We start from the raw sequence: 26,711 nt of genomic DNA on the forward strand, positions 1-26,711 counted from the left end.
TGTCCGTTGGGCGTTCTCTTGTGTCGCAGGACAGAAAAACCAGACCAACGGTAACCAGATATAGGAAACGAGAACCCCGATGTCACCCCAGTCTCATCGCTTTTTTGGGAAGGTTGCAACAGATCTCGCGGGTGTTGATTCATTGGGACTCGGCCCGTAGCGGTCACAAGTGAAATCCTTCTCCCATCGGCCTTTAACCTTTGCGAGATGCATGCAGGCTTGCTGGTCCAGACCAATTGGCCAGATACCCGAGTGCGTGTCCAACCTCCTGTCTTACCTGCATGTTCCATTTCTGAATCCTTTCAGGGCTAGGTCCAGTCAGCCTGCGTGCTGCTTGCCCTGCTGGCGGTGGCAATATCACTAGGGCTTTGATAAGACGTGCTGACAGGGAGGTTCAAATCTTTGGTGAGGGTTCGAGATGGAGTTAAAAGCTTGAGTTCGGCAGTCGCATCCTCCCCCGCAAAGCCAAGTCGTCTGCCCCAGAAGTTCGTCTGATCTGGTTTTCCCGGTTTTCTGTCCTGCTCTCGAGCTACTCAATTGTCAAAATGGAGTCCGACAGCGCCCAAGTATCAGAAAAACACGCTCGCACCGAATCAATCGAAGTTGGCGAGTCGCAGCCCTTCGACCAACATGCGACTAAGAAGCTCTTGAGGAAGCTAGACTGGCACATCATTCCCTTCATGAGTCTGATCTACCTGTGAGTCGTCGCACAGACATAGCGCCAATGCCACCACAGCATCCGGCCATGCGACACTGGTAATTACTAACCTGGATCAAGACTCTGCTTCCTTGACAGGACGAACATTGGAAATGCTAGGTTGGACCATTTGGAGCAGGACCTCAAATTGAAGGGCATTCAGTACAATGACTGCCTTGCCATTCTCTTCCCGTTCTACATCGCGGCCGAGATCCCGAGCAACATGATGATGAAGCGCCTTCGGCCGTCGATCTGGCTGACATTCATCATGGTCTGCTGGTCTGCGTCGATGATCGGGCAAGGATTCGTGAAGGACTACTCAGGGCTCATGGCGACTCGCGTATTTCTCGGGATCTTTGAGGGTGGCCTGTTTCCCGGCGTCAACTACTACATCACGCAATGGTGAGGCCTCTCCTCTGATGCTCCGATGAACACGTCCTTGGCGTGGACGAGGCTCTAAAAAATGGTTGCATAGGTACTGCCGAAACGAATGTGGCTTCAGAATGGCTCTCTTCTTCTCAGCAGCGACTCTCGCCGGTGCGTTCGGTGGTATCCTTGCGCGAGGAATTGCCGAGATGCACGGAGTAGGCGGCCTCTCGGCCTGGGCATGGATCTTCATCCTCGAGGGTCTTCTGAGTATCTTGGTGTCCTTCACTGCGTACTGGGCAATCTACGACTATCCTGCCACGTACGTTGAAAATTCAGACAACGATGGATGTGGAGTATGAGCTGACAGTCATCACTAATAGAGCACAATTCCTTTCGGAGAAGGAGCGATCAGAAGTCCAACGCCGACTGCAAGTAGACTCAGGCCACCTATCTAACGAGTTCAACATCAAGTATGTCTGGCAGGCCATCAAGGATTGGAAGATCTACATCCACATGCTCATCTGCATGGCGGGCTTCTGCCCCATCTACTCGATTGCCCTTTTCCTACCAACCATTATCAAGAACATGGGCTACACCTCCAACACCGCTCAACTGATGTCGGTGCCGCCGTATTGCTTCGCTTGTATCTTCACGATCGCCGCCAGTTGGTATGCGGATCGCGTGAGACAGCGTGGTATTTTCCTGATGGGCTTCCAGCTGGTGGGAATCCTGGGCTTCGGTCTCTTGGTCGGTACCAGCAAATCCTCTGCGCAGTATGCCGGCACCATTTTTGCCGCCATCGGTAAGCTTCTACACCCGTCGTCCTGATGGGGCACAAATCTACCTACATGCTAATCTATCATGACTAAGGCATCTATCCTCAAATCCCACTTGGTCTCGCCTGGAACAGTAGCAACATCGGCGGAAGTTTGAAGCGGGGAACCGGTATTGCGATGCAAGTCATGGGTGGTAATTGCGGCGGCATCATTGCGTCTTACGTCTACCTTAGCCGGGATGGACCTCGCTACACTACCGGCCACAGCATTCTCATTGGCTTTGTGAGGTAAGAGAGAACCATAATGATACTTTGGCCAGTGATGACGCGTGCTGACTTTGCCTAGCATGGCCTTCTTCTTGACGTTGTTCATGACCACATGGTGCAGAAGGGAGAACGCCCGCAGAGACCAAGTTGCTAGTGATGCCGGAGCGCAGGAGTTGACTGCAGAGCAAAAGGAGCTGGAAGCTGAGCTCGCAGATAATGTGCCGTGGTTTAGATACACGATCTGAGAAGTGTGGTCTGGATGATCGCCTCTCTCTCTCAAAGGGCTAAGGCTATAGGGATCAAATAGAGGGGCAAATCCATCCACGCAGGTTGTTCGACGCCTTGTCTGACGGTATTTTGCCCCGAAATCAGATCGTCCGGTGATCCCCTTAGACCCATTGTATAGGCCAGGAACGGTGCTGTGTAGAGGGACCATGCACTCAGCGACTGGCAAATAGAGTAGGCTCCACTGAAGTCTCGGCCACGATCCGGGCTCTGGTCATTGGAACCTTTTTGTAACAAACTCAGTCGGATCGCAACCCTAAAGTCGGGAAGATCTAATCGCTACCGTCGCTATTATAGCTCTTCTTATTGACACAGGTTCTCGGCAATGACATCTGACACCTCCATTTTGGGTCCGAACAAGTGAGAGCCGCTACGTCCCATGTTTGTGTGAGATTCGATGCGGCAGTACATTGTAGACGCCAGCAGGCGACGTGGCCGATGAAGGGGCCTTTCAGAAACCTGGGCGCCGCGGCGGGTGGTGGGCGGGATCAAAGTAAGCTTTTGACGCTTCGTCGATCCCGGAGGAGTCCTTGCGCGGGACGAATCGTTCCATCGCGCTTAATCTGGGGCCTAAACGACGTTGAAGGAACATGGAACCCAGGATGGCGGTTTCAGAACAAGGGAGTGTTTCCGCGAGAATGTTGGTGGTTTGAACTGACTGACATTGTCATGAGAGACTTGGAAACTCCAACCGGTCGAGAGCGAGCGAGCAGAAGAATTGAGAATGATCCAAACATGTTTGGTCGTTAGACAGCACGATATCGAACCTTTGCAATCATCAGATTGTATCCGTCATACCCGGTGTACGAGAATCTCCGGGTAGCTCAGCCACTTCATCGCCTAAGAATGACAGAACCGACCGGTCTCGAACGTCATACGACAACGAACACGACGAATGCGACGAACACGACATGACCAAAGACGTCAGTTTCCGAAGCCAAGCCACAAGACTACAAAGCCGGAAATATGCATGGACTTTAGAGTATGGCTAGGAGTAGAGATTTTCGATCTCTGTAAGATAAAAACCCGCGAGTCCGTGGGGCTATGTTGGTTGCGCGATCAAATGGATACAGGTGAAGAATGATAGGTACCAGGGCACAGAAGATCATTGTTCTTCTAGAAGACCTTTTCAGGGTTCGCTCGGTTTCGGTTTCATCGATACTCTCCGGCCCCGTGGCTAGTGGGCTCGCGCCACGAAAAATGCTTAGCTAGCCTAGCGCCCCACGATGGTAGATGAGCTGATTTCCTTTGAGCGCACGTCCTTGCCGGTAGAATGGGACATTGGGCCGTTTTATGCCCTCGATGGACCTCGTTTGGGATATAACTCGGCGAGGTGGAATGCAGCCTTACAGATAGTAGTCTGTAACGCCCCCGGAAAGGTTGTGGCTATCCGTAGCAACAGGTAAGCTACGAGGGGGAAAGGGGAGGGATGGCAAGTGTGCCTTGCTGCCGGGCTGACAGCCGTCAAGAAAGATTTGGATTGATGGACACAGGGGACCGGGTAGTAGCGGGAGCTTAGGGTTCATGGAGGTAAAGGGGCATAGCAAGGCCCCGTCCTGCCCGTTAACCCCGGAAGCCTAACACAAATCTCGTCGCCGGGATCACGGCGTGATGGCGTGGGCACTGGCCAAGACGGGAGGATAATTTTGGGAGGAACCTTGGTAGGAACCTTGGTAGGAACCTTGGTAGGAACCTTGGTGACAGAATGCTATGCTGCCACACTGACTTATCTCATCTGCGTGGACGTTGAGTGGTTGAGCGGCGTAGAGGATCCTAGCCATACACGTATTGCCTGTGGTGCGTTGCCCACCCAATACATGTATTTGGGTATGCCACTCCACGCAACGCATGTCGACGTTTAATGGAGGCTTGGTGGAGGAATTGACGTCTTGATGCCGTGGCTCTTGGCCACATGAGTGATATTCAGGTGTGCATGTCTACAGATACCTCCTAGTTGGCGGTAGTCCCCTACTAGTGCTTCCAACGGGCAGGATCAGGAGCCCCCAACCCGACGTGGATCGTCATTTAGCGAACATGGATCTAGAGAGAGGTGTTGAATCTTTATTAGAGTGCTGCCCCTCTCGTGGCACCCCTGAGCCTAAGCCGGAGCCTGAGCCACCACCACCATTGCCACCACATAGGAAGAGTCCTTCGGTCTGATGATAGCTTAGACGAAACGTAACCGTACACACCGACACACACCACTCTTGCTTCTTTACAATCCTGCCCATCCCCTCCCTTCAATCTCTACACTCGAGAGTCAACAACAGGGCTAGGCTCCAATAGGAACGGGCAGCATACGGCCTTGTTCGTTTCACTTTCTCCACGCACACGCCATTCCAGATCCGTACGAGCCGCTATGTTATTGTGTTTCTGACGCACGCACCCGTGCTTCGGCTTGACTCGTAAGCAAGGCGCAGTTTGGAGCCAGCTTTTCTTCAATACCCGCCCCGGCGCTGCCCAGTACGGGACGGGGCAGACTCACTCCCAGTCACTCCGAGAATCCCAAGAACCATCTTCCCCGTCTAGGTCACTGGTCACTGCTTCGCTCGCGTCTCCCTTCACGATATAACTCGAGTGGCTTGCTCCGCGCTTCGATCTTGGGCGAATGTCCAAGACCGGCCCCATTCGGATTTGAACTCAACCACGGCTTCGTCGCGCCAGCAGAAGCTTCCTCCCCGACAACAGACAGGACTGGACCATAGATACATCACATCACCACAACTCGCACTCACCTTAGTAACCTAACTTTACCTTACACTACATCCATCACTTATTCACGCTACCGTCGACACGCGAAGCCATTACCTCAGCCGTTCCGCTGCAGAAAATACCACAGACCATCTCCGGCCCCGGCGCTCATCTCCCCGACTTGCCTCTCCTCTTTCAGTCCCAACCTATTCACCATTTACCATTCACCAACCGACCATCCATCCATCCTCTCAACCCCACATATTCGCTTTCGGTCTCCTCGACCTGCTTGTCGAGACCTCCAACGACACGCCAAACGATCGTTGTCTACGGTACCTTTAGCGGACCGCGCCGCTCTTGAAGTGAAGAAGAGCCACATCTTGCTGACATCTCGTCACCGGTACTCAACCGATTCGTCAGATTGCCGCCTCCTTCCCCTGTTCATCGCTCTCATCGGATTTCTGTAGCAAGGGGGTTTGAGGTCTAGGTGTCCCCCCAAATCGTGAGGGTTCTCTTCTGGCAGCCCAAAGGCACATCGCTCGCCTGTCTGGGGTCCAGCCTGCCCACTCTTCATCGGACGCGAGGTTGGGGAAGTTACGGCAGTGTTGTCCCTTTGCGCCAATCTAGGATAAGAGCCAAGGTCTAAGAAGGAATAACGAAAGGGTTGCTTATTCTGCTTGCTGCAAGATGCCGCGCCTAGGGTACAAAAAGTCTCGCGGTGGCTGTGCAAGGTGTAAACAGCGTCGCGTAAAAGTACTTACCACCTTTCATCCATTCGCATACACATGCACACTCGTCAACACCTCTACCACTCACAAACCATCTTGTATATGCGGCCCGGCTGACACTTCTTAACCCAGTGCGATGAGAACAAGCCGTGTGGCGCCTGTATCAGGCACAACACCCAGTGCAGTCTTCTTGAGGGCTCAGTGGACGGAGGCTCCGGTGACAACATGAGCTGGGAGCCGACATCCAATTCCAACGCAGCGGGACTTTCAAGAGTGCCGAGTTTCCAGCGAAGGAGCTCATCGCGAAAGGGGTCCAGCGGCAGCCGCAAGACGCAAACGCCATCAATCAGTCCGATAGACCACTCATTGACGCCGCCTAGTCTGCTCGAGGCCACCCTCAACCTACCAGCAGACTTCGTCAGCGACCGGGGCTCATCCATCGGAAATAGGAGGTCATCTATCGCCGCCTCGAGCCCTGACCCCTTTCCTTATTTTGTCAAGTTCTCAACCGAGCCCGTGGAACCGGTTCATTTGAGCAAGTGGATTACAGATCTCGAGCTGATGCACCACTACTCCACGGCCACTAGTCTCACGCTGCCCAGGTCATCAGACGTGAGCAGCATCTGGCAGTTGGAGGTACCGAAGCTTGGTCTGACGTACATGTTCCTGATGCACGAAATCCTCGCCATTGGTGCTTTACATCTGGGTTATCTGCACCCGGAGCAGCGCGAGTCTTATGCCTTGCATGCCTCACAACATCAAAGCGATGCGATAGCGGGCATGAGAGAGTCACTCATGAACATCACGACCGAAAACTGCCACGCTCTGTTCGCGGCGTCGTCATTACTGCTGCTCAACGCATACTCCACTTTCCCATATCAAAGGGGAGCGCCCCATTCACAAGAGGCACCGACAGTCGACGACGTCCTCGACGTGTTCTTACTAGTGAGAGGAATGAGTCATATCCTATCGTCATCCCAGCCCTCTATCCAGAGTGGGCCATTGAGAAACTTCTTCACAGAGGTGGTCACTCCTGCGTCTACACCGTTGCTAGAGGCAGTCACACAGCACCTCGAGAACCTCCAAATAAGCTTAAAGGCATCCAGCGCCGACGAACCGACCAAAGCCATCGTCAGCAAAGAGATTGACGTGTTTTTCGGGTGGATCATGCACGCCGTCGAGACAACGGCGTTTCCAGAGCTGCGAGTGGCCTTGACATGGCCCATTAACCTCACGGAGGAGTATCTGCAGCTGCTGCGGAACCGCGATCCGGCGGCTTTAACTCTGCTAGCTTACTATTCAGTCGTCGTTCGCTCGACCGAAGCTACAACGTGGTTCATGCAGGGATGGGGCATCAACTCGGCGCGAGCGATAGTATCAGACTTGGATCCAGAGTGGAAAGAGTTGGTCAAATGGCCTTTGGCATTCATAAGCGATAGAAGTATACAACTTTAGTTGTTATCTAAATAAATCAAAGAACAAAACATTTAGACTACCATATTCCGCTCATGCCCTGATTTGCCTCGTCGGAGATCACACTAGCTCTGCAGATTTGAGAGCAGAGTCCAGACAGTCAGGGCTACCGCGGGTCCTACGAGCCGTGTACGATGATCCAGTGCTATTCTACGACTTGGCGGTGTCGCCAGATTCCGCCGCCAAGTAACAGCTGTTCCGTTGTTCAACGTCTACCCGATTACCCGTTCGTCTACATCTTTTAGGCTCGAAAGTCTAACGAGCCGATTACCAAAGGCCTAAAGATTTCGGCCGAGCGGCAGCAGAGCGCATTGCGGGCTACAGTGGCCCGGAGATGTCTTGGCGACTAGAGCTCGTTCGACCTACCTACTTGGGATAGAACTCATTAGCATTGAAGGTAAGGCATATTCAACTACTTCGTACAGAAGCTACTAGGAACACAAATGAGCTGTAGAGTCAGAGTGTGAGCGATTTGAAACGATCAAAACAGGAACAGACGGGTTGTACCTCAAACCCCGAAACCGAAACCGAGGTAGGTGGGTGCGCCTGGTTTGGTGCTACGACTAGTGGGGGTGTTGCGAATGTGCGATCGTCCTGGAAGCTTAAGTGATCCGACCTAGGGGTAATACTTAGCGGAAAGTGAGAATTGTAAGGCTGATTATGACTCTGCCGCCAGATCTAAACACTGCTTGACGCGCTGCATAAGGCTTGTCACTACCTTTGTAGCCCGTTGTCCCCGGGAGAATTTGTCGGCAGGCTGCAGCTAGGGGTCCCCGATGACATTGGATCCTAGCTTTTCGCTCGAAAAGAAGCCACATGATGACCATGACGTCTGAAGGGATAAAAAGCTTAATGATGCTAACTGACGCCGCGGACGGCAATAGTCGGATGAGGATGGGGTCTAGACGCGTCTAACGCGTGGGACTACAACTATGGGTTGCGAGGTGCATCGTCTCTGACTGGCCAAGTTAACAAGTCTTAGCTTCTCCGGTTCTGCGGTCATGCCGATGAATCTTGACGATGGCAAACTTGCCAAGTTGTTCTCGGAACTTCCGTGCCTATTCATACATCTCCTTGGGCAGAAAAGTTCTACGAGTCCTGCTGCTTACAGCGATGGCGGCCATGTTGCTGATGAGCTGTTTGCTCTCGCATTCAATAACGTTTCCTGGCAAGGCTCTCGACGTATCTCCCTGGAGCGGATTCGAATTAGCCCTCTATCAAGTAACCTCATTATCGCCGCTAACATGTCAATTTTACCTCCTGATACAGGTACAGACGATGAGACGAACGATTAACCTCATAGTACGATTCGCGAATATTCCAGACGAACAGACGAAAACGGATACACATCTCTCTATCCAAACAACATTGACAAAGCCTTCGAAGCGCGGGTGACTGTTGGACTTCAATGGTTGAAAGCAATCAGTACAGTCGAGATCATATTTGGACAGCAAACTTTTCGAATATGTACAAGAATTGTAGGCTCGATCAAGCCCAGGTGTCAAAGAAGCGAACAGCCTGGAAGAAAGCCTCCTCCTTGCCGAACTTCTGTCTGGGGTCCGAAATATTGGCGCGAACGCCGAATCCATGCGAGGTACCACCATACACAGCGAGGGAGAAGGGCTGGCCAGTCTCACTGAGGAGTGCCTCGACCTCGGCACGACGAGCGGGTGACATGAGGTTATCAGTTTCTACAGCGGCATTGTCAATAACAAGGAAAAGTCCAGGTACCCTTCTGCAGGTGCTCTCCTGGGAGGAGAGGGGCCGGGATTATAACGTACCGGCGGCAGCGACACTCGCGGGACCAGTGATGGCCGTAATCTCCTCATCGGTAAGAAGACTTGGGTGCGCGGCGAAGCCGACATCAGCGCCCTTGCCCTCGGCGAGGACGCGGAAAGAGTAGCGGCCTCCGAAGCAGTATCCCGTGACGGCGACCTTGCTCACGCCGAGTTCCTCGCGCAGGTACTTGATGGAGTTGGCGATGATCGGGTCAGTAACGTTGGGTCCGTGCTGCGCAAGGAACGCCGTCGTGTTGAAGCCGGGGATGTTGATATCGTTCGGGGCGGGGCTGCCGTTGAACAGGTCCGGCGCGACGGAGATGTAACCGGCGCGAGCAAAGCTGTCGGACAGGCTGGCCGTTTGCGTTAACATCGGTATTGGCACGACGGTGCCATATGGCGGCCCGAGGTCTATGGCTGGTATAAGGTACTCACAGCTTGTTTTGCGCGAGCTGGATTCCGAAAACGTCGGTCAGGTAAAGGACTCCAACAGTCCTATTACCACGCGTGCTTGGCTTGGTGACATATTGGGTCACTGCATACAAATCGCGTCAGCTTGTGCGCCAGATAGACGTCGCGACGAGATTGAAAAGACTCACGCCCATTGTACTTGACCTCCTCGCCAATTGGAGTGCCAGTGTGGGCAATGGCGGAAACGTCGGCAACGGGGCACTTCTTAGCAGCATTGGTCAGAGATACGAGGCCCAGAAGGGCTGCGACAATAGTTTTGCTGAGCATCTTGAAGGTTTTGGACTGGAGGTAGGTCAATCACAAAGCACGGCGGACGGAGACCGGACGGAGGAAATGGGACGGGACGGGATAGCCCAACATCTTTTTAAGATTTAAGCTTCTCTCCGTTCCACGCGTCTAATGATTACAAATAAGCCAGATCGGAACCTATTTTCTTGGATGGTCATCCGGACGGAGATACGGGTGGTATCTTGGAGATATCCTTTGCCAAGGCGGTAGACATGGCGCAAGACCCTTGAAGACGTCATCCAATCCTCTAGCCGTGTGCTCCGCGTCTCCGCAAACACACCGTGAACGGTGAAGGATTGAGAGTTGCCGGGGCGGGGAGAAGGTTCCAGTCTGGGCCCAAGGAGGAAGCCGAGCTTTTTCTTCTCCGCTTCAGAATTGTGCGCCAATCATTGTGCTCGGTGCCCCTGTTTCGATGGTGGCTTTTGTTTGCTTGTTTAATGTTTAAATGCAACATTGATGGACGTGATGATCCTTGGATTCTCCCAAGGCCAAGCCGTGCGGCAACGGGAAATGAGCATCGTTTAGGACGGACTGCCGTTATTTAGATGAGGGGTCCGCGTGGGGCAATTGCGACTTATCAATGGCCGGCTCGCTGCCGAATCGGCAAAAGCGTTGAATGTTGAGTCTTTATTACTAGTTCTTAGTAAGGTTTCGGTGAGGGTATTCATTCATCAGACTCGGTCAAAATGATCCAGCCTATCCAAGTCTCCATGACGTAGATCACCATGGCAGCAATTCTCTCTCAACAACCGTTATGCCGTATCTCAGCTCTTGAATACCAAGGCTGGCTAGCTTTCATTCAAGCTTCGTCTCAGACAAATCCTAAAAGACCCTCAGTAGTGAACAGCTTTGCGCAAAGCGTCAGAACCGCCCCGACCATGCAAATGACGCCGCCAAACACGGAAATCTGGTCGTAACCGTGGTACCGATTGAGCAACGCGCCGCTGACCGGTGGCCCAATCAACACAGCAATTGATGCGAATGCGATGCCCATTCCCATATAGGTGCCGATATCCTTCGGCGTCTTTGGGCACAGGGTGAAGACCACGGACCCTCCTGAGATGATGGCGCCAGAAGTGAGACCATACGCTGCGGCAAAGCCAATGATTCCAGCCTCAGTCACTGCCTTGGGCCAGCAGAGAATCGAGATGGCGGTTAACAGTCCTGCAGTGAATAAGATGTTGATGCGACCAAACTTGTCGCCGAGGACGCCTGGAATGATGCGGCCGGGGATCGAGGCTCCGTTAATGACTGCCACCAAATAAGACGCCAGTGACGGGCTCAAGCCGTGATCGATACCGAATGTCGGCAAGTAAAAGAAGGGGATGAACATGCCCACAAACATGAGGCACACGCCACCAGTGAGACACAGAAACAGCGGCTGTCGGAAAGCTTTCCAGATGAAGAACTGGCTCCTTCGAGGGGGAAGACGGGCCCTGACGGCGACGGACGAGTATAAGAGGAATGGCATCATGATGAAGCCGCATATGCGAACGGCCCAACCGAATCCCAGCGTGTCCAGAAGCTCTGAGAGAACGATGGGGAAGACGACTGCGCCCAACGAGGAGCCGGCAATGGCGAGACCCATGGCTGCTCCTCTCCTCCTCTTGAAGTATTGAGGCGTGGCGGCCATTGCTGGGAACATGATCAATCCGTTCGATAAGCCGCTGAGCACACCTTGAGCGAGCATGAACTGCCAATACTCGTTGCACAAGCTCGTCATCATCACTGAGAAGATGTATACTATCGCGGCGGGACGAATGACCTAGTCAAGGTTAGCTTCTTCTCGATGGCGATACCAGCACGCCTGTGTCTTGTGTGCACTCACCCATGCGCCATAACGGTCAAAGATTGGCCCTCCTATAGCACCAGACGCAAACACCAAGAATGCCTGTATTGATCCGATCCACGATATGTCGTCTGGCGTATGGTTCGAAAGCTGATGGCGCGTGTAGTACGCTTGAAAAACGCCAAATGAGTTGGTGTACCCCAGAGAGCAGAACAAGATGGCTGCTGTGCCGGCCGCCACTGACCATGCTCGCGTGCCGCCTTCGGGGAAGTCATCTTCAGCCGATTGAATAACCTTTTCGTGTTTCTCCTGCTCGCCTGATCGTCCTTGGTCTGTCGATGGCGTTGACTTACTCTTCTCCGACTCGGCGCGCGACTGTTGAAGTACTTCCCCGCGACCCTCGCCCGAATTGGCTCTCGACGGACCGCCCTCGACGATATCCTTCACCTCATCCTTGGTCTCGGTTGGTTCGTTCATTGTTGCGTTGTTCTCAGAGAACTATGTGTCTTTGAGAGATTCGAGAAGCTTGGATCAGCTCCATCCTCAAACTGGGCACAAACAAGGCGCGTCGCTGTCTATTGAATGCCACCAAGACCTCCCGCACCTCGGGACCGACTGCCCGCGGCCACCGTCACGAGATGCCCACCTGTGAGGCGTACATGAACTTTTGAAATCTTCACGCAACAAGTGGGCTCTGTTTCTGCAGCTTGGCAGCTAGTCGGGAGGAACGTGCCAGTCTGAGCCCTTGGGACTTCACCGATCGACTTGCTTGACTGCGGCTACGGCACGGCCGAAAGCGCACGTGCGCCGGCGAGCTCCCGGAGGCTGATATGTTTACAGTCAGTTTGAGAAGACGCAGCCCAGCCCGACGGGAGCCCCGTTAGAGGCGGATCTCGCAAGGCCGTGGCATCTGCAAGCTCGTTGGAGACGTTTTAGGAGTGACAATGACTTCATGGTTGGCAAGTGGCATAAGCTCTGTATACTTTAGGTTCATGACGCTATCCACGGTTTACAACCAACGTCGTCTGATCACAAACTCGCAAGTACCGTGCAGCACTGCAACTTTCTCAAACAGCACGTAGCGTACTTGAATCGACGCCAAGGGGATGCGAATGCGGTCCTCGACACTGCAGCTCCTGTCGATCAATAATAGTCCCCGACGCAGGCTGTACGTCTGCCCTCGCATGTTTACCTGTGTCATCATGACCAACAACCTTAAATCGATGAAAGCATTCGTCTGTCGCGTCCGCACCCATAACATGACTTGTTGCCTATATGTAACTCATGCCCCGAATTACTCTATCGTTCTTTTGGTGTAGCAAATTCTCGTACACATTGCATCCTTCACGAGTTCACCAGAATTCAACAAGGTTTTACCCTCAGGCCTCTGACCCAGGCTTGGGGGTCGACGAAACCTTCCAGGCTTATCCAAATCTCATGGAAAGATGATTGCGCTATGCCGATCAAAGCGTTTGAAGACATAGCGAGCTCTTCGACAACAGTGAGGTGGCTCATCACAGATTCTGACCCCGTCAAGTTCCAACCTTATCAAATGGCGGGCGCAGTCCGTGTGGTTGACAGACTTCGGAGTATGGGTTGAAGTCATCCTGTCTCTTCGGAGAAGTTGGGTCAGCTATGGTGCATGTTTCTTCGTATGCAACGAGTCTGCGCCTTGGTGGACTTGCAACAGCTGAGTTATGCTCATCTGCTCTTGAGCTCACTCTGTCCTTCCGAACTTCTCAGCCTAAATTGAGTCCAACGTTCATTCGTCTGATGTCCTGTAAACGCCCTGCTTGCCAAGCCGGCTGAATCTCTTCATCCGGCACAGCTATACATTTACATTAGATGCTAGAGATGCTCAGACTACACCGTTGACTCCCAGACGAGTCGTTCCGCGTTCAAAGTTGTCAGGTTGACGGTTGTCACACGAAGAAAAGAGCAGCTCCAGACAATACCACGAGCAGGCAATTCCTATGAGGCCACCAATGCTAAAAGCCCCGTTCTCTCCTTCCAACCATGACGTAGCTTAGTGAGCGCCATGAGAAGCTAGGGTGAAAACTTTGAGTGTATGTTATTTGGGACTCTCAATCCTCCGAAGGCTAGGCCAGTGAGTGAGGAAGGTCCGGTGACAGTAGACTCAACGTTGAACATTTTACTAACGCGCATCATGTAATCTATACACAGATTACTTCTTCGCATAGAGAAAGACTTCGAGAGCGTGTTGCATTCAATGTCCTGGTTCCGGCCCACGTTTCGACTACCTTGAAGGTCAACCTCAGCTGGGCCATACGCAACTTCTCCAACCTACGTGTATGAACATAACCAATACGCAAGTTGGTCTTCAATGAGAGTTCTTTCCACTTTACTAGGTAACTAGGCGGAGTTTGCACAACATGAGAGAAACGGCGTTACATCGCAGATTCCAAGAGGAAGACACATTATCACCGGCAAAGTCACACATGACGAACCCCTTAATATGGAAAAATGGCATCACGAACGGAGCTACAACCTCCGCGAACCGCGATGTTTGCCCGTCTACCCCGCTACGGAACCAAGGGGTCACAACTATTTAGCCCCGGCTCCCCTGCGATCGCTGCACGCCGAGACTCACGCCGAGACTCACCCCGCAGATCCCCCAGACGCCCGTTCGGCACAAACTTCGAGCCAAGAGCAAAGTTTCGGACAACGCAACGTCTGCCGTCCATGGGCTGTCAAGCAACTGGTGGGTAACCACCTATCTTTCGACGATGCTGAGTGAGGCTTTCTGTCTGGAGGTCCGGTTCGCTTGACACCCCTCAGCACCAGTCTCCTGAAATTCCCGCTTGTTCCGTCTGCGCATTTCACAACCAGCCTTCGTTGGTAGTCGCCAAGAAAGCTTACGATGTGAGTAATGGCATACTGTATTCGTATCGCAGATCCACCCCTGTCACATTGACTGACTCTAGCTGCGTAGCAGAAGGTAGATTGCCTTGACGGAAGTACTTGAAAGGTGGTTCAAGCCTCGAAACATCCGCATATACTTCTCGTCGTGGCTCGGTAGGCCATGGAGCTACTTAGCGCCAATTGAGACCTGGTACTATGCTGGAGGGTTTAGGAAGATAACATCGCCGAGCCTTATTATCCACACAAGTCTGCTTCGACGTTGATCAAGCTCCGACACGGGTAAGGGAGCCCTGCCGGACAAGTTCGGACAGTGGGCTAGCGAGAGCCGAAGACAGGCACGATCGGCAAGGTATCGCGGCCGTTCCTGACGACCGTCGTTCACCTCATCCCGTACGTCCCGGAACTATTGCTCAGTCTTACCGCCGCCGAGATCTTGGCTCTTGGAACCTTGACTTGGCTCTCCATCACCTGGCTACCACATAACGTTAACTCTCACCAACAAGCCAATGGAGTAGACTTCCTCTCCGCTTACAAGACCTTGGCAGTCTTTTGATATGGGATTGCTTCGGTGCGACAGTCCTCAGATCCGCAATCCAAGGGTTTCTTTCCCTGCATCAAACACTCAACTTTTGCCAACTCTGGGAGTGGGGCTTAGCTGCCGACGGGAATTTCGTCCCGGTCAACTCGTTCCAAGACTTGGACGACAAGGTGTATGCGATCTAATGTCACATGGCACGCGTTCGAGAAGAGACTTTGTCCTTGCGGGTAATGGCGATGTAACGATTTGACACTTTTCGTCGACTTTCGAGAAATGCTAGAGACTCGATCACTGAACTGAACGCGATGTTGCCGGAATCCGGGACGCTAGAGAGAATCTTCTCGGGGAGCCTCATTCCGCAATATCAAGAGGCCGAATACCTTTGGAAGAAGATAAGAGCATAAATATGGCGCGGAGATCCGCGTTCAACTGGAATGTAAAGTAGGCTTCTCACAACTTACGCTCAGCATTCACTTTCCAACTTCCAAGACGATTCTTCAGCCTCTGCAGTTTCCTTCACGATGAAGTACACTCTTTCAGCACTTTCCATGCTAGCCATGGTTGTGGCTCAGCAGGTCGGCACCGAACAGCCTGAGACTCATCCCAAGCTGAGCTGGCAGAGGTGTACTTCTTCGTCATGCTCGAACGTCAACGCTGAGGTCGTCATCGACGCCAACTGGCGCTGGGTTCATGGCGTTGGGTAAGTGGCGATGCTGACTGTTGTCTTTCTTCAGATGATGACGGACTCCACTGGCTGACACTGATCTAGCGGATACCAAAACTGTTACGATGGAAACTCGTGGACTGGATTATGCACGACCGGAGACAACTGCGCCCAGACTTGCGCTGTCGAAGGAGCCGAGTACGGCGGTACCTACGGCGTCTCGACCAGTGGCAATGCCATGACTCTCAAGTTCGTTCAGGAGCACCAATACGGTAAGAATATCGGCTCTCGTATGTACCTCATGAACGGGGACAGCAAGTACCAGACCTTCCAGCTCCTCAACAACGAATTCGCTTTCGACGTCGACCTGTCCAGTGTCGAGTGTGGCATGAACAGTGCTCTGTACTTCGTTGCCATGAAGGAGGACGGCGGTCTGTCTTCGGAGCCTAATAACAAGGCGGGAGCCAAGTACGGTACTGGCTACTGCGACGCGCAATGTGCTCGCGATCTTAAGTTCATTGGCGGCAAGGTAGGCCACAACCCTCCATGCTTGACAATACAGGAAAAAAGCTCCGACTCACAGTGACGACGAATAGGGCAATGTCGTAGGCTGGGAGCCTTCTGAGACCGATGACAGTGCCGGTGTCGGCAACATGGGCGCCTGCTGCGCCGAAATTGATGTCTGGTAAGACATTCAGACCAATTCTCACTCGAGAGTTGCTCAAGTCCTGACCAATACCCAGGGAATCCAACGCCTACGCATACGCTCTGACTCCCCACCCTTGCGAGAACAACAACTACCACGTCTGCGAGGGTTCCAACTGCGGCGGCACCTACTCCGAGGATCGCTACGGTGGCGGCTGCGATGCCAACGGTTGCGACTACAACCCGTACCGCATGGGCAACCCTGACTTCTACGGCCCCGGAAAGACCATTGACACCACCAAGAAATTCACCGTCATCACCCGCTTCTCTCCAGACCGCATGTATCAAGTCTTCATTCAGGACGGAAGAACCATTGAAGTTCCCGGCGCCAAGTGGGCGGGTGTGCCCGAGACCTCAGAGATCACGCCCGAGTACTGCGAGCGCCAGTTCGCTGTCTTCAACGAGCGAGACCGCTTCAACGAGGTCGGCGGATACCCCCAGCTCAACGCCGCGCTCAACATTCCCATGACTCTTGTGATGTCCATCTGGAGCGACGTAAGTATTTCCACCAATGTCTCTGTCAGCCTTTGACTATGCCAAGCTGATGTTCCGCTGTAGCACTACGCCAACATGCTCTGGCTCGACTCCACCTACCCGCCCGAGAGGGCTGGAGAGCCCGGCACCGAACGTGGACCTTGCGCTCCGACTTCTGGTGTCCCGGCCGAAGTTATCGAGCAGTTCCCCAATTCGCAGGTTGTCTGGTCCAACATCCGCTTCGGTCCCATTGGCAGCACCTACGCTGTCTAAAAGGACGGAAGGAAGACTCGAAGTTGCACACGACCCTGATCGCTTCAAGAATGTCTCCAAGAGTATACTGAGTGGAGGATATCTCTTCTTTCCCCTGTATATAACTTCTCTTCTTCCATCGCCGGCACCATTTCTTTCATCCGGCTTTGTCCCATAGACTCGGACCTGAATACACTTATCCACACTATCCAACGCAACGAAGTCTTTCGGTGTTTGTGTCTCGGAGTCAAAGAGGTCTGTCGTGAATGCAGCTCATCAACTTCAAGCGATGGTTGATACGAGTAGCATTGGAATATCAGAGAACCGCACACGCGTTGGCAACAGACCGCAGTATTCGACAAGCATCTTGGCCAAGAGCCTCCTGTAGCTTTCAGGAGCGGGAGGAAAATGTGCCTTTGGCTATTAAAAGTATCGACTCCACCCTCTTGCTGACTCATTTTGCTGGCAAGTACCGCGGTCAAGCCACGGGCGCGGCGGCGTTCAAGGGCATCGGGGAGTATCGGCTTTAGGATAATCGTGATCAGCTGAGTCGGTGAGTCGTTGGAGTCGTGGCATGTACGATGATCGATTCGCAGGCTCGGGCACTTTGACAGAGTTCGTCTCGATGTCGGCTTGGTTCGGCTCGGTGGTATTTTGCTACCGCATCGATTCTCGATCGGAAAAGCCAGATAGAAGATAGGTCCTGAAGAACGAGGGCTATCGACTTCTATCTGTCCGTACGGTAGATGAACAATACGACTACGCCCCTGACTCGTGGTGATCGTGGTAGACCCCGAAGTGGAAGCGAGCATCCGCTTAGGGAAAGTAGAGAGTTGTGAGATAGAGAGTTCTACATATGGATTCCTACGGGGTGGAGGACGTGCCGACTAGAGATATGGGATGATTAGCCAAGGCATTAATTCGCGATTGGGAAAGTCTAACAGTTGAATGTTGTGAGTGCACCGACGTGATGAGCCAGCCTCAGGCTGTAGCTCCAAAGGAGAGCGAGAGCGAGTTACTCTAAACAGGGATAGCCCAGACGCTCTCCGCGTCTTGATTCGTCAGTATGAAGAGACAAACGTCAGTCTGCGGACGCTAATGCAGACTGCTGACACGCTAAAATCTGGTTAGAGATCAAACAGGGGCTTTAAATCCGTCCGAATACACTCCCGTCTGGGAGAGTGCTTCGCCTCGCCGATGACAACGGCCAGATAGTGCTTGGATTAGCAATCCATCTCGAAGATAGTAATTCACAAAAAGGAGAAACATAAGGACAACACTAATCCTCAGTTTTGCTTTTCCTCAAGTTTCCGCAAAAGGCCCTCAAGTGTTCAAAAATACAAGAGATAAGTCGTGGGCAACCTCGACTTTGCTGAGCCTATCCGCACAAACTAGGCCTGAGTCAGTAGGAGTCCCCACCATCGAAAAAAAGGCATCGACGCCGATTCGACCATTTAGGTTCCGGCCTTGTGGCACCATCCCTGGCACTTAGACGGTGGAAGGCTGTCAGCAGGCTGCATATAGTCTTCTGGAGGACCAGTCTCATCTCCTTCGAGCATTGTTGTCATCCGTTTGTCAAAGATTGACCAGATCTCGGAGCTGCTGACTGCTGACGCTCCCGGCCTTGTTTCTTCGGCTCTCTCATTTGCCCAATCGCCTTTTTGACCAATGTCTTTCGAGGATATCTTTCCACATACAGAAGCGACGGCAACAATGGAGATGTGTTTCAGTCCCGGCCCGGCGATTCCTGCCGGGACAGTCATCCCAGTGATTGCGAATCCTCGTTTGGCTGAACTACGGGATCCTTCAGAGGACTGGACCGGAGTTACGAGTACGGCGGAGAGGCGTAAATTACAGAACCGGCTGAACCAGAGAGCGCGAAGTGAGTCCACCTCGGTACCGATCTGCTGACATCTACTACCCGCACGGGCAAGGCTAGTGGTATCATTCAGCTAACGGTTACACGCGTATTACAAGGGCGGAGAGCACAGAAGAAACTCGGCAAACATTCTCCATCAGATAGAAGTCCGTCAACCGAGGTGGAATCCGACCCATCGACAGCCTTGGTGAAGAAAGAGTCCGCCTCGCCAACTAACGAAAATACCCAGACAGCCCTGGCGGCCATCGTCGCAGGGAAGATTGGAAAGGCCGCCGTTCCAGATGTCTGCCTCCTGGGCAAGACAGGCATGCCAGCCATGCTAGAAAAGTTCGCCGAGGGTGCCTACGAGGACTATATGCGCGGCCGGCCCTGTACAGACTACCTCACGACCCTCGTCCGCGTCAATGTCTTCCACGCCTTTGTTCGCAACGCCAAAGCCCTCAGCTTCAACAAGGAGTGGCTGACCTACGACGCTATCTCGCCCTTCAACAAAGCCGGTCCTGACCTGGGTCGCGCCACGATATCGGCATCGTGTCCGTCCAACATGCTGCCCACGGCGCTCCAGTTGTCCGTCGAACATCACCCCTGGATCGACTTCTTCCCGCACCCCCGAATGCGAGACAACTTTCTACGAATCGTGGCCGAGCACGGCGAGGACTACATTGACGAAGACGAAATGTGCCGGGACGTGGTCGATGTGGGCGCGGGGGCGGGAGTCGAAGACGCGGCGCTGATTGTTTGGGGAGAGCCGTGGGATCCGCGGGGCTGGGAGGCCACGGAACCGTTTCTCCGGAAATGGGGCTGGTTGCTTGACGGCTGCACCGAAATGCTCGAAGGCACGAATTACTGGAGGGAGAAAAGGGGCCTGCGGAAACTCAAATTTAACTAACCAGAATCCTTGCCCAAAGCAACACTCCCTCCGCCCATGTCGAACACAACGAAGTATGGGTCCACATGGGTAGAAAGATACCAGGTCATGATGCAGGGTCACTCTGATGTCTTTTGACTATCCACTAATCTTATCATCAAGAGCTCTTGCCCTTGGCCTTGTCTAGAATGTCCATCAACTCGACAAAGTACGGGAGAAACGCCTCGCATTCGACTCTGAAGCCCTCGTGAGCACCCGCGACGTCAAGCTTCGGACACCCCAGAATCTTGGCCTGCTCGTCGACCGCCTGAGCATACCACGCCTCTCTGCTCCGAATGCCCCTCATCAGCCCGATGCTCGTTCCGTTCTCCCTGATGCGATACAAACTCGGCAGATAGCCCAGCAAGACGGCAAACTCGTTGGCCCAGTGATTCGGGGGATTCATTGGATCCGATGGCCCCGTGCGAGGAACACCTTCATCGAAATAGCCGATCAGCTTAGAGCTGAACTTTTCCTGCGCAGCATCGACGCCTGAAGCCTCATATATGTCGAGACAATTATACAAGAACTCAAAGACTTCGGTGGCATTGGGGAGAAGCATGAAGGTCGGAGCTTCGTGGGAGATGACGTGTTCGACCATGTCTGGAAAGTCGAGGGCGAACTGAAATGCAAGGATACCGCCCATACTACTCCCGAAAAGAGTGGCTTTGTCGAAGCCGAGGGCCTCGATGATGGCGCGAATATCGCGGGCTTGCTGTGGAGGATTCAGCCTCTTGTTGACTTTGGCTTGACTTGCTGACATTTGACGACGGTCAAGGGTGGCGCATGTATATCTATCCGATAGAGAGGCTATGATCGTGTCATATTGCCGTCCATGGCCATTGCCTCCCGGGATGAAGACGATGAGCGGACCTTTGCCTTGGGACCAATAGTGAATATCGCAATCCTCGATGTGTAGGACTGCGCGGGTTGGAGCAAATTCTGGTGCCATTATCGTAGCTGCTACTTGCTCTCAATTGTATGGAGGATGATAGAGGATCAGACTTGGTCTAGCTGGAAATGGTACTGAAGTCGGTGGATTCCGTGGAAGTAGATGAGACACGGTGATACAGACGCCGGCTCGCTATATAAAGCATGACTGAAAGATTGAAACTCGCATCTGATGACTTCAATTAAGATACGTGATCAAAGACCTGCGGCCGTTTGATGACCCGGCTTACGGCGTTCTCGATTAGAAATACAGAGGACGCGTTGTCTATCTGCGGGGTGATGATCCTGTCAGCATGGGCAGCTTAACCCGGATCAATCACAACCAACAGCGGATGATACGGGCCGTATCTCCTAAGTAAGCTGATGAGAAGGCGTAAGTGATCAAAGATGATGACTTCTGGATCCGGATCTGAGCGCACCGGAAAATGAATGTCGGGGTCGGCGCCCGGCCCCACACTGCCGGGTCGGCCATCTTGGCACTGATGATGGCTCAGGTTCTTACCTGCCTCATCTAGAGTCCGGGCGGCTCAGTTTTTATAGATTTGAAATACAACTTACCAGAATAGATAGGTAGATTTGATTTTATTGGTCACAGTACTTGTCAAGCAAGACTCTGAGCGCGACCCAGGTCCTTCATACTTCCCCAAACCCTTCGGCGACTCTCGGGAACGATGGCTAACATGGCAACTGTAGTACCTGTCACCACACCATAGAGAATTGGATGGTTGTAATGTGCAGCTCATCAGTTTTGGAGGACTTTCTGACGGCTACTCAGTCACACTTTATGGCATTGTCTTGTGTACTCCCTATAGGGTACCTATAGTGAAGGCCTAACCACCCCACCTTGTAGTGGTTTCCTCTCACAACCGATCGATCTGGTGGTAGAGTCTGGAGTGAATGAGCAAAAGAGTCAATGATCAAGTATTCTCATTCTCTGTAGCGAATCCAAGTATTTCAATCTCTTTCCTCGGCCACTGCAGGAAATCCAAGTACGCAGCATCTAGATTCGACGCCACGCCTTGTAGAATTTGATCAGCCCAGCCGCGCATGTACCACAGCCACTCGAGCTTCTTGACCAGTACGGCAAAGTGGCCCAGCACAACCAGGGCGATGGTCTTTTTCATTTTGAGACATCGCACGAAGTCGTCGTCGGTGCGGTAGATGCAAGCCATAATGACCTCCATCTTGCCCTCGGACGCGGTGGTGGGCTCAGCGAATGTTCCAAAGGTTTCTTGGAAGGCGGAGGATACGTATTGAATCATATTTCTGTAAGTTGCTTCGTCGGGATCCGCAGTGTCAGCAATGAGCTGTGCGATGCGCCCGAGAGCATGTTCCCATGTAACAGGTCTTGACGCTGTCGGGCTTGAACGCGATACTGAAGCCTGGCCTGACGGGTCCTTCCTCGGTGGCGGCTTTTCTTCTGAAGGCGTAGGAGCGAGGACGCCTGAGAAGATGGCCTCGAAGCCGACCGTCTCAATGACGAGCCTGACGCCCCTGAGCAGCTCGAACCAGGCCACCTCAACGCCATCCGAGACTATGAGCAGATTTCCCGGCGCGGGACCGCGGGCAAAGCTACAGGAGCAGATGAGAGTGGTGGCGATGTAGAGGACGCCAGCGGAGTCGAGGCTGAGGCGGGGCATGAGTTCCATGGTCTGACGTAGGCCGGCCTCGTAGTGTTTGTCTGCCAGCCCTCGATACCTCGTTCGCTCGTCTGGTTTTATGGTAGCTAGATGAAACGCGGACACGGCGAGCAGGAGGTGGAGGACGGAATGGTTTTCGAAGGCGAGGAGGGGCACCTTTTGACGCCAGAGGATTGCGTCGCCGTGGTCCAGAGCTGGGCAGGTGAGGAAGTGGTGCAGTAGGGCAAGATCATCAACGGTCCATATCCATGGGATGAGTCCTTTTAGGGATGTTCCCGGAAGTAGAGAGTCTGGACCGGCCGATGTGCTGCTGCCTGGCGAGGAGGTGTAGCTCAGGGTGCTAGAAGACGAGGTATCCATTGGGACACCGAGCTGCTGGTTGTGTCTAGTAGAGTAGTCGCTTTGAGGCATATCATGCCGAGATCCGTTTGCCTTCGGGTTCTTGGAAGATTGGCCACGATTGAGGCCATCATGAGAGGCATTGGCTGGGGTGTCCAGGCCTGAGCTTAGTGTTGAGGACTCGAAGCTGCAGTTGTGTAGGGCTTTCGAGCACTGCCCGCACTTGGGCTTGACTTCGTCACACTGTGCTAGTCGGTAAGTTTCGTAGCCATGCAACGTATTATGAGAGACTTGCCTTGATCCTGCGCTTCTTGCACGTTTCGCAGCCTCCCCTCGACTTTTTATGCGGCCGCCGCTTCACGATGTGGCATGTTGTGCATGTGCAGCTCGGATCAGCGTGCGCCGCATGCGGAGGACCAGCACCCAGCATTTGTAGGGTATGGGGGGAAATAGCTAGGCAGGGTCGAATCACTCAGCGTCCAGAAGACGGTTTCAATGTATTGGACGAAGTCATCAATTATAACTTCGATTTTGGGCGCATTGGGGATGGTCAATGTGAAGAACGGGATACGAGACGAAACGAAAAAGATAAAAATCAAACAAGGACGCAGGCCAACGAGGTGGGGAGCAGTAGCCAATCACCAATGAGCAGTGACTGAATCATTTTGGCTCCGTCCAGCCCCTTTGGCTTAGTTCAACCGACTTCAGGGGATCTCGACCTCAAGGAAGATAGGAAGCAAACGCGTCCACAGGGTGACTCAATTCTCAGTATTTAAGGCTATCTCATCGGCCCCGACGATCTCCATATATATCAGTGACGACCATTCTATGCCTATCACTCACAATCAAGACCACCGTGTAATAGCAGGTCACTGGTGTGACATATACAGCTGATAAAGTGTCGTGAAGACAGACTCACGAATCATGAAGCCTTTCATCCGCGGCCCTTATTTACGGAAGACGCCTGAAGAAATCTAAACTATTACATGTAGAATACAGCAACCCCCCACATTATCTACGTCACGAAGCCCATGCCGTGAGATGCATCAATGAAAAAGAATAGTTCGAAGCAACGTTTGTGAGTGATAACGAAAAGGCCTAGTCATATCAACAAGTCGCCTGAAGCCTGCAATCTGACTAGAGCCAACAAACTGACCCCCGTTCTGCCAAACCCTACCCGATAGCCAAGGTGCCAAGTATCAAGTTTATTCAGAACAAGACCAGCAAGAAGTTGCGTTCTTGCTCGCACACGCGTCATCAAACCTCGCCTTCTGCGGATACGGGCACAGCACCTGCTCTTGCGTCGATCCATCCGGAAGCGTCACGATCACTGGTGAAGACTCCGGCTCCGTCCCGTTCTCGACCCAGGCCCGAAGCTGCGCGAAGATGGCCTCGGGCTGTCCTCCTCTACCACCCCAGCAGTGCTCGAGCCCGGGGACGCGATAGTATTTGTAAAAGGAGCTAATGTTGCCGCCGACGACGTCAGAGACGGTATTGTAGTATCGAAGAGTGCCGCCAGGAGAGATGCTTTGATCGACCTTTGGAATATTAGCTCAATACAATGTACGGTAGTTAGAGATCAAGCAATGGAAGGGGCATTTACGAGTCCGTGGTAGGTAATGATCTTGCCCCCTGCGTTTTTGAAGTCGCTCAGGTCCGCCTCGTCGGTCTCCATGTTGGAGGCAAAGACCAATTTGGTGGCGCGGTGGATCGTGTCAAACGTTGTGTCTGTAAGAGTAGGCACCGTAGCATTGGGGTCTTTGGAGACGAAAGCCTGCCAGGCAAAGGCAACGTTTGCCTCAGCAGTGCTGCTCGTGCAGACCTTGCCGGTGCATTCTGTCGGTGCGATGACGGATAGATCGCTGCCCATCTCGTACCCATCGTAGATGAACCTCCCAGTGGAAGAACGGGGACCGGTCCAGGAGGCATTGGCCACGTTGGCGGCCGCTTGACTGATTTCGAGCGTTGAGTTAGTCTGCGCGCACGTGAAAGACTTGCCAACCTGCGCGGAAACGTTGAAGTTTGCCCTGCAGGCCTCGGGATCACTGACGAGGCCGTCCTTGACACCGTCTAGCTCGTCGCAGGCAGAGATGGCAAGGGCGGTGATCGCGTTGAGTTCGCACCCCAGCGGGAACTGCTGCGTGTTGAGCATGTAGTAGCTAGGCCAGATCGAATTGAGGTAGAACTCGGCCCAGTTGACGGCGGGGGCGGCTGACATGATGCCGTCGTAGGCGTCTGGGTATTGTTGCGCCAGTTTGAGGCCCTGACGGCCGCCCTGGGAGCAGGCGTTCCAATAGGATCGCGCAGGAGGCTTGCCGTAGAAGCTTTCAATAAGCTGTTTCGTTATAATAGCCTGTTGCGAGAAGTTTTGGTTAGCATTGTGGCTTGGTACATGTATCATGTTGTCGACCAAGAAAGGCAGCGTACCTCATCATTCAGGGAGACCTGACCAAAGTTTTGCAGAGCGTTGGTGTCTAGGCTCCCCGGGCTTTTAAGCAGCCAGTCGATGGGGTTCGAGGTAGTAGGGATTCCGGCGTCGGTGGTGACAGTCGCGTAGCCGTTGGCAACGGCGTTGATCATGGCTGCGTAGCTGAGGATGAAGCGGCCGGGGTTCCAGCCACCTCCGCCGACTGACTGCAAAATCCCGTTGTAGCGGTCTATGGGTGGTAGCCAGGCCTCGGCTGTGATGGTGTCGTTCTGTCCTGGGTGCGTGTAGGTAACGGTGACGTTGCAAAAGGTGGCGTTCTCAACGTTGAGGGCCGGCTGAGAGTAGGTCCATCCCTTTGGAACGTCGAAGCTGTAGTCTTCCACCAGGTTAGCTTGCACCGCGAGAATACTGGCCCCTAGTAGTATAGGGGTCCCGAATGTCGCGCTTGCGCAGCGGCTTCCATTGACGGCGAGGGCCATGTCGGCTGAATGAGGTATGATGACTTGAGCTTCGTAAGGAGGTTTCCAAAGGAGTGAATTTGTGCGAGGAAACATGGGTGAACAGGAAACCACCTTTCTTATATAGAGTAGTGTACCGGCAACAATGACGAGAGCTCTCGGCATGTGTCTCCAGGATGAGGCTTTGCAATTGCGGAAATTAAGCATCCACTTTCTGCAGCATTGTAGACCCATCGACCGGAAGAGTAGGGGATCAAATGAAAGGATGTCAATCCTCACCGTCGGTATGATAAGTGATGAATCAGGACTGGTATGCGTATATTGAATGGCTCAACCACGACTGGGACCACTACTCTTCTCATTCATCCTGTCATGACGCCAACAAGTATTCCCGAGGCCTGGCAACAATCTTCAGAGCCATCACTCCGGGGTCGCCGCAGCTTGAGGTGGAACTCTCCATTGTTTATTCCTGGGCCTCTGGGTGTCAAATCCTTTCTCGAAGACGCAATGTAGAAGTCTGCGTCGGGATGATGCCAAAGTGACCTCGACACGTTGAGCTGGGGTCCACCGGCACAAGTACGTGACTAAAGTAAGTGACTGGGGTCGTATTTTATACGACCCCTGCAGACGATCTGTTCGTCGGCCGCTAATGGATCCTGCGACTCGCGAGGAAGTGCCCACATATGATACTAACGTTGCACTAACTACGCGGGGCCTAGGCTTGACGACAACATTTTTGGTGAGAACAGAACCGAGCGGACAACATTCGGCTGTCATATGCCGTTCTTCTAGTTGAGGTAACCCTTTCCGGCAGTTTGGGCAAGTCTCGACTTCTCAACTCGTTTATTGTACGGACCTAGCAAGCTGATAATATTTTTCATGGCACACCTTTGCAAGGACACCCTTGGTGTCGTCGATATCCTCCTATTCGTGTGGACCCGGTGATGGCTTGCCAGGTATCGTACCTTCCGTGATGTGGATT

At 53.1% G+C, this 26,711-nt stretch overlaps 9 protein-coding genes across 9 annotated transcripts; 5 read left to right on the forward strand and 4 right to left on the reverse strand.

Annotated features, from left to right (window-relative positions):
- Positions 1-79: 79 nt before the first annotated feature.
- Positions 80-3,574, forward strand: CLUP02_11712 (high-affinity nicotinic acid transporter; the record flags this gene model as incomplete). Its single annotated transcript, XM_049290679.1, has 16 exons — positions 80-156; positions 218-252; positions 307-405; positions 466-697; positions 779-1,099; positions 1,173-1,385; positions 1,447-1,868; positions 1,937-2,129; positions 2,188-2,331; positions 2,438-2,488; positions 2,567-2,623; positions 2,709-2,753; positions 2,810-2,886; positions 2,995-3,087; positions 3,144-3,316; positions 3,467-3,574. 16 exons carry the CDS (start codon positions 80-82, stop codon positions 3,572-3,574), a joined length of 2,340 nt encoding a protein of 779 aa, XP_049147824.1.
- A 2,463-nt stretch (positions 3,575-6,037) lies between these two features.
- On the forward strand, positions 6,038-7,475 carry CLUP02_11713 (uncharacterized protein; the record flags this gene model as incomplete). Its single annotated transcript, XM_049290680.1, has 2 exons — positions 6,038-7,215; positions 7,355-7,475. The coding sequence occupies 2 exons, from the start codon at positions 6,038-6,040 to the stop codon at positions 7,473-7,475; spliced, it is 1,299 nt and encodes a 432-aa protein (XP_049147825.1).
- Positions 7,476-8,305: 830 nt separating this feature from the next.
- Positions 8,306-8,680, forward strand: CLUP02_11714 (uncharacterized protein; the record flags this gene model as incomplete). The annotated part of the gene is made up of 1 exon (XM_049290681.1): positions 8,306-8,680. The coding sequence occupies one exon, from the start codon at positions 8,306-8,308 to the stop codon at positions 8,678-8,680; it is 375 nt and encodes a 124-aa protein (XP_049147826.1).
- A 93-nt stretch (positions 8,681-8,773) lies between these two features.
- Positions 8,774-10,549, reverse strand: CLUP02_11715 (dienelactone hydrolase; the record flags this gene model as incomplete). Its single annotated transcript, XM_049290682.1, has 7 exons — positions 8,774-8,976; positions 9,067-9,416; positions 9,499-9,598; positions 9,663-9,816; positions 9,942-10,047; positions 10,110-10,226; positions 10,500-10,549. 7 exons carry the CDS (start codon positions 10,547-10,549, stop codon positions 8,774-8,776), a joined length of 1,080 nt encoding a protein of 359 aa, XP_049147827.1.
- Positions 10,550-10,633: 84 nt separating this feature from the next.
- CLUP02_11716 (riboflavin transporter MCH5) lies at positions 10,634-12,272 on the reverse strand (the record flags this gene model as incomplete). The annotated part of the gene is made up of 3 exons (XM_049290683.1): positions 10,634-11,587; positions 11,651-12,109; positions 12,258-12,272. The coding sequence occupies 3 exons, from the start codon at positions 12,270-12,272 to the stop codon at positions 10,634-10,636; spliced, it is 1,428 nt and encodes a 475-aa protein (XP_049147828.1).
- Positions 12,273-15,553: 3,281 nt separating this feature from the next.
- Positions 15,554-17,148, forward strand: CLUP02_11717 (glycosyl hydrolase family 7; the record flags this gene model as incomplete). The annotated part of the gene is made up of 5 exons (XM_049290684.1): positions 15,554-15,732; positions 15,802-16,225; positions 16,293-16,381; positions 16,440-16,896; positions 16,960-17,148. The coding sequence occupies 5 exons, from the start codon at positions 15,554-15,556 to the stop codon at positions 17,146-17,148; spliced, it is 1,338 nt and encodes a 445-aa protein (XP_049147829.1).
- Positions 17,149-18,795: 1,647 nt separating this feature from the next.
- On the forward strand, positions 18,796-19,895 carry CLUP02_11718 (uncharacterized protein; the record flags this gene model as incomplete). The annotated part of the gene is made up of 2 exons (XM_049290685.1): positions 18,796-19,009; positions 19,105-19,895. 2 exons carry the CDS (start codon positions 18,796-18,798, stop codon positions 19,893-19,895), a joined length of 1,005 nt encoding a protein of 334 aa, XP_049147830.1.
- Positions 19,896-20,031: 136 nt separating this feature from the next.
- CLUP02_11719 (acetyltransferase/esterase) lies at positions 20,032-20,865 on the reverse strand (the record flags this gene model as incomplete). Its single annotated transcript, XM_049290686.1, has 1 exon — positions 20,032-20,865. One exon carries the CDS (start codon positions 20,863-20,865, stop codon positions 20,032-20,034), a length of 834 nt encoding a protein of 277 aa, XP_049147831.1.
- A 916-nt stretch (positions 20,866-21,781) lies between these two features.
- Positions 21,782-25,750, reverse strand: CLUP02_11720 (uncharacterized protein; the record flags this gene model as incomplete). Its single annotated transcript, XM_049290687.1, has 5 exons — positions 21,782-23,091; positions 23,687-23,715; positions 24,095-24,381; positions 24,447-25,196; positions 25,271-25,750. The coding sequence occupies 5 exons, from the start codon at positions 25,748-25,750 to the stop codon at positions 21,782-21,784; spliced, it is 2,856 nt and encodes a 951-aa protein (XP_049147832.1).
- Between the last annotated feature and the right edge of the window lie 961 nt (positions 25,751-26,711).

This window comes from Colletotrichum lupini, chromosome 6, assembly GCF_023278565.1.
Source record: "Colletotrichum lupini chromosome 6, complete sequence".
NCBI classification, from domain to species: Eukaryota; Fungi; Ascomycota; class Sordariomycetes; order Glomerellales; family Glomerellaceae; genus Colletotrichum; species Colletotrichum lupini.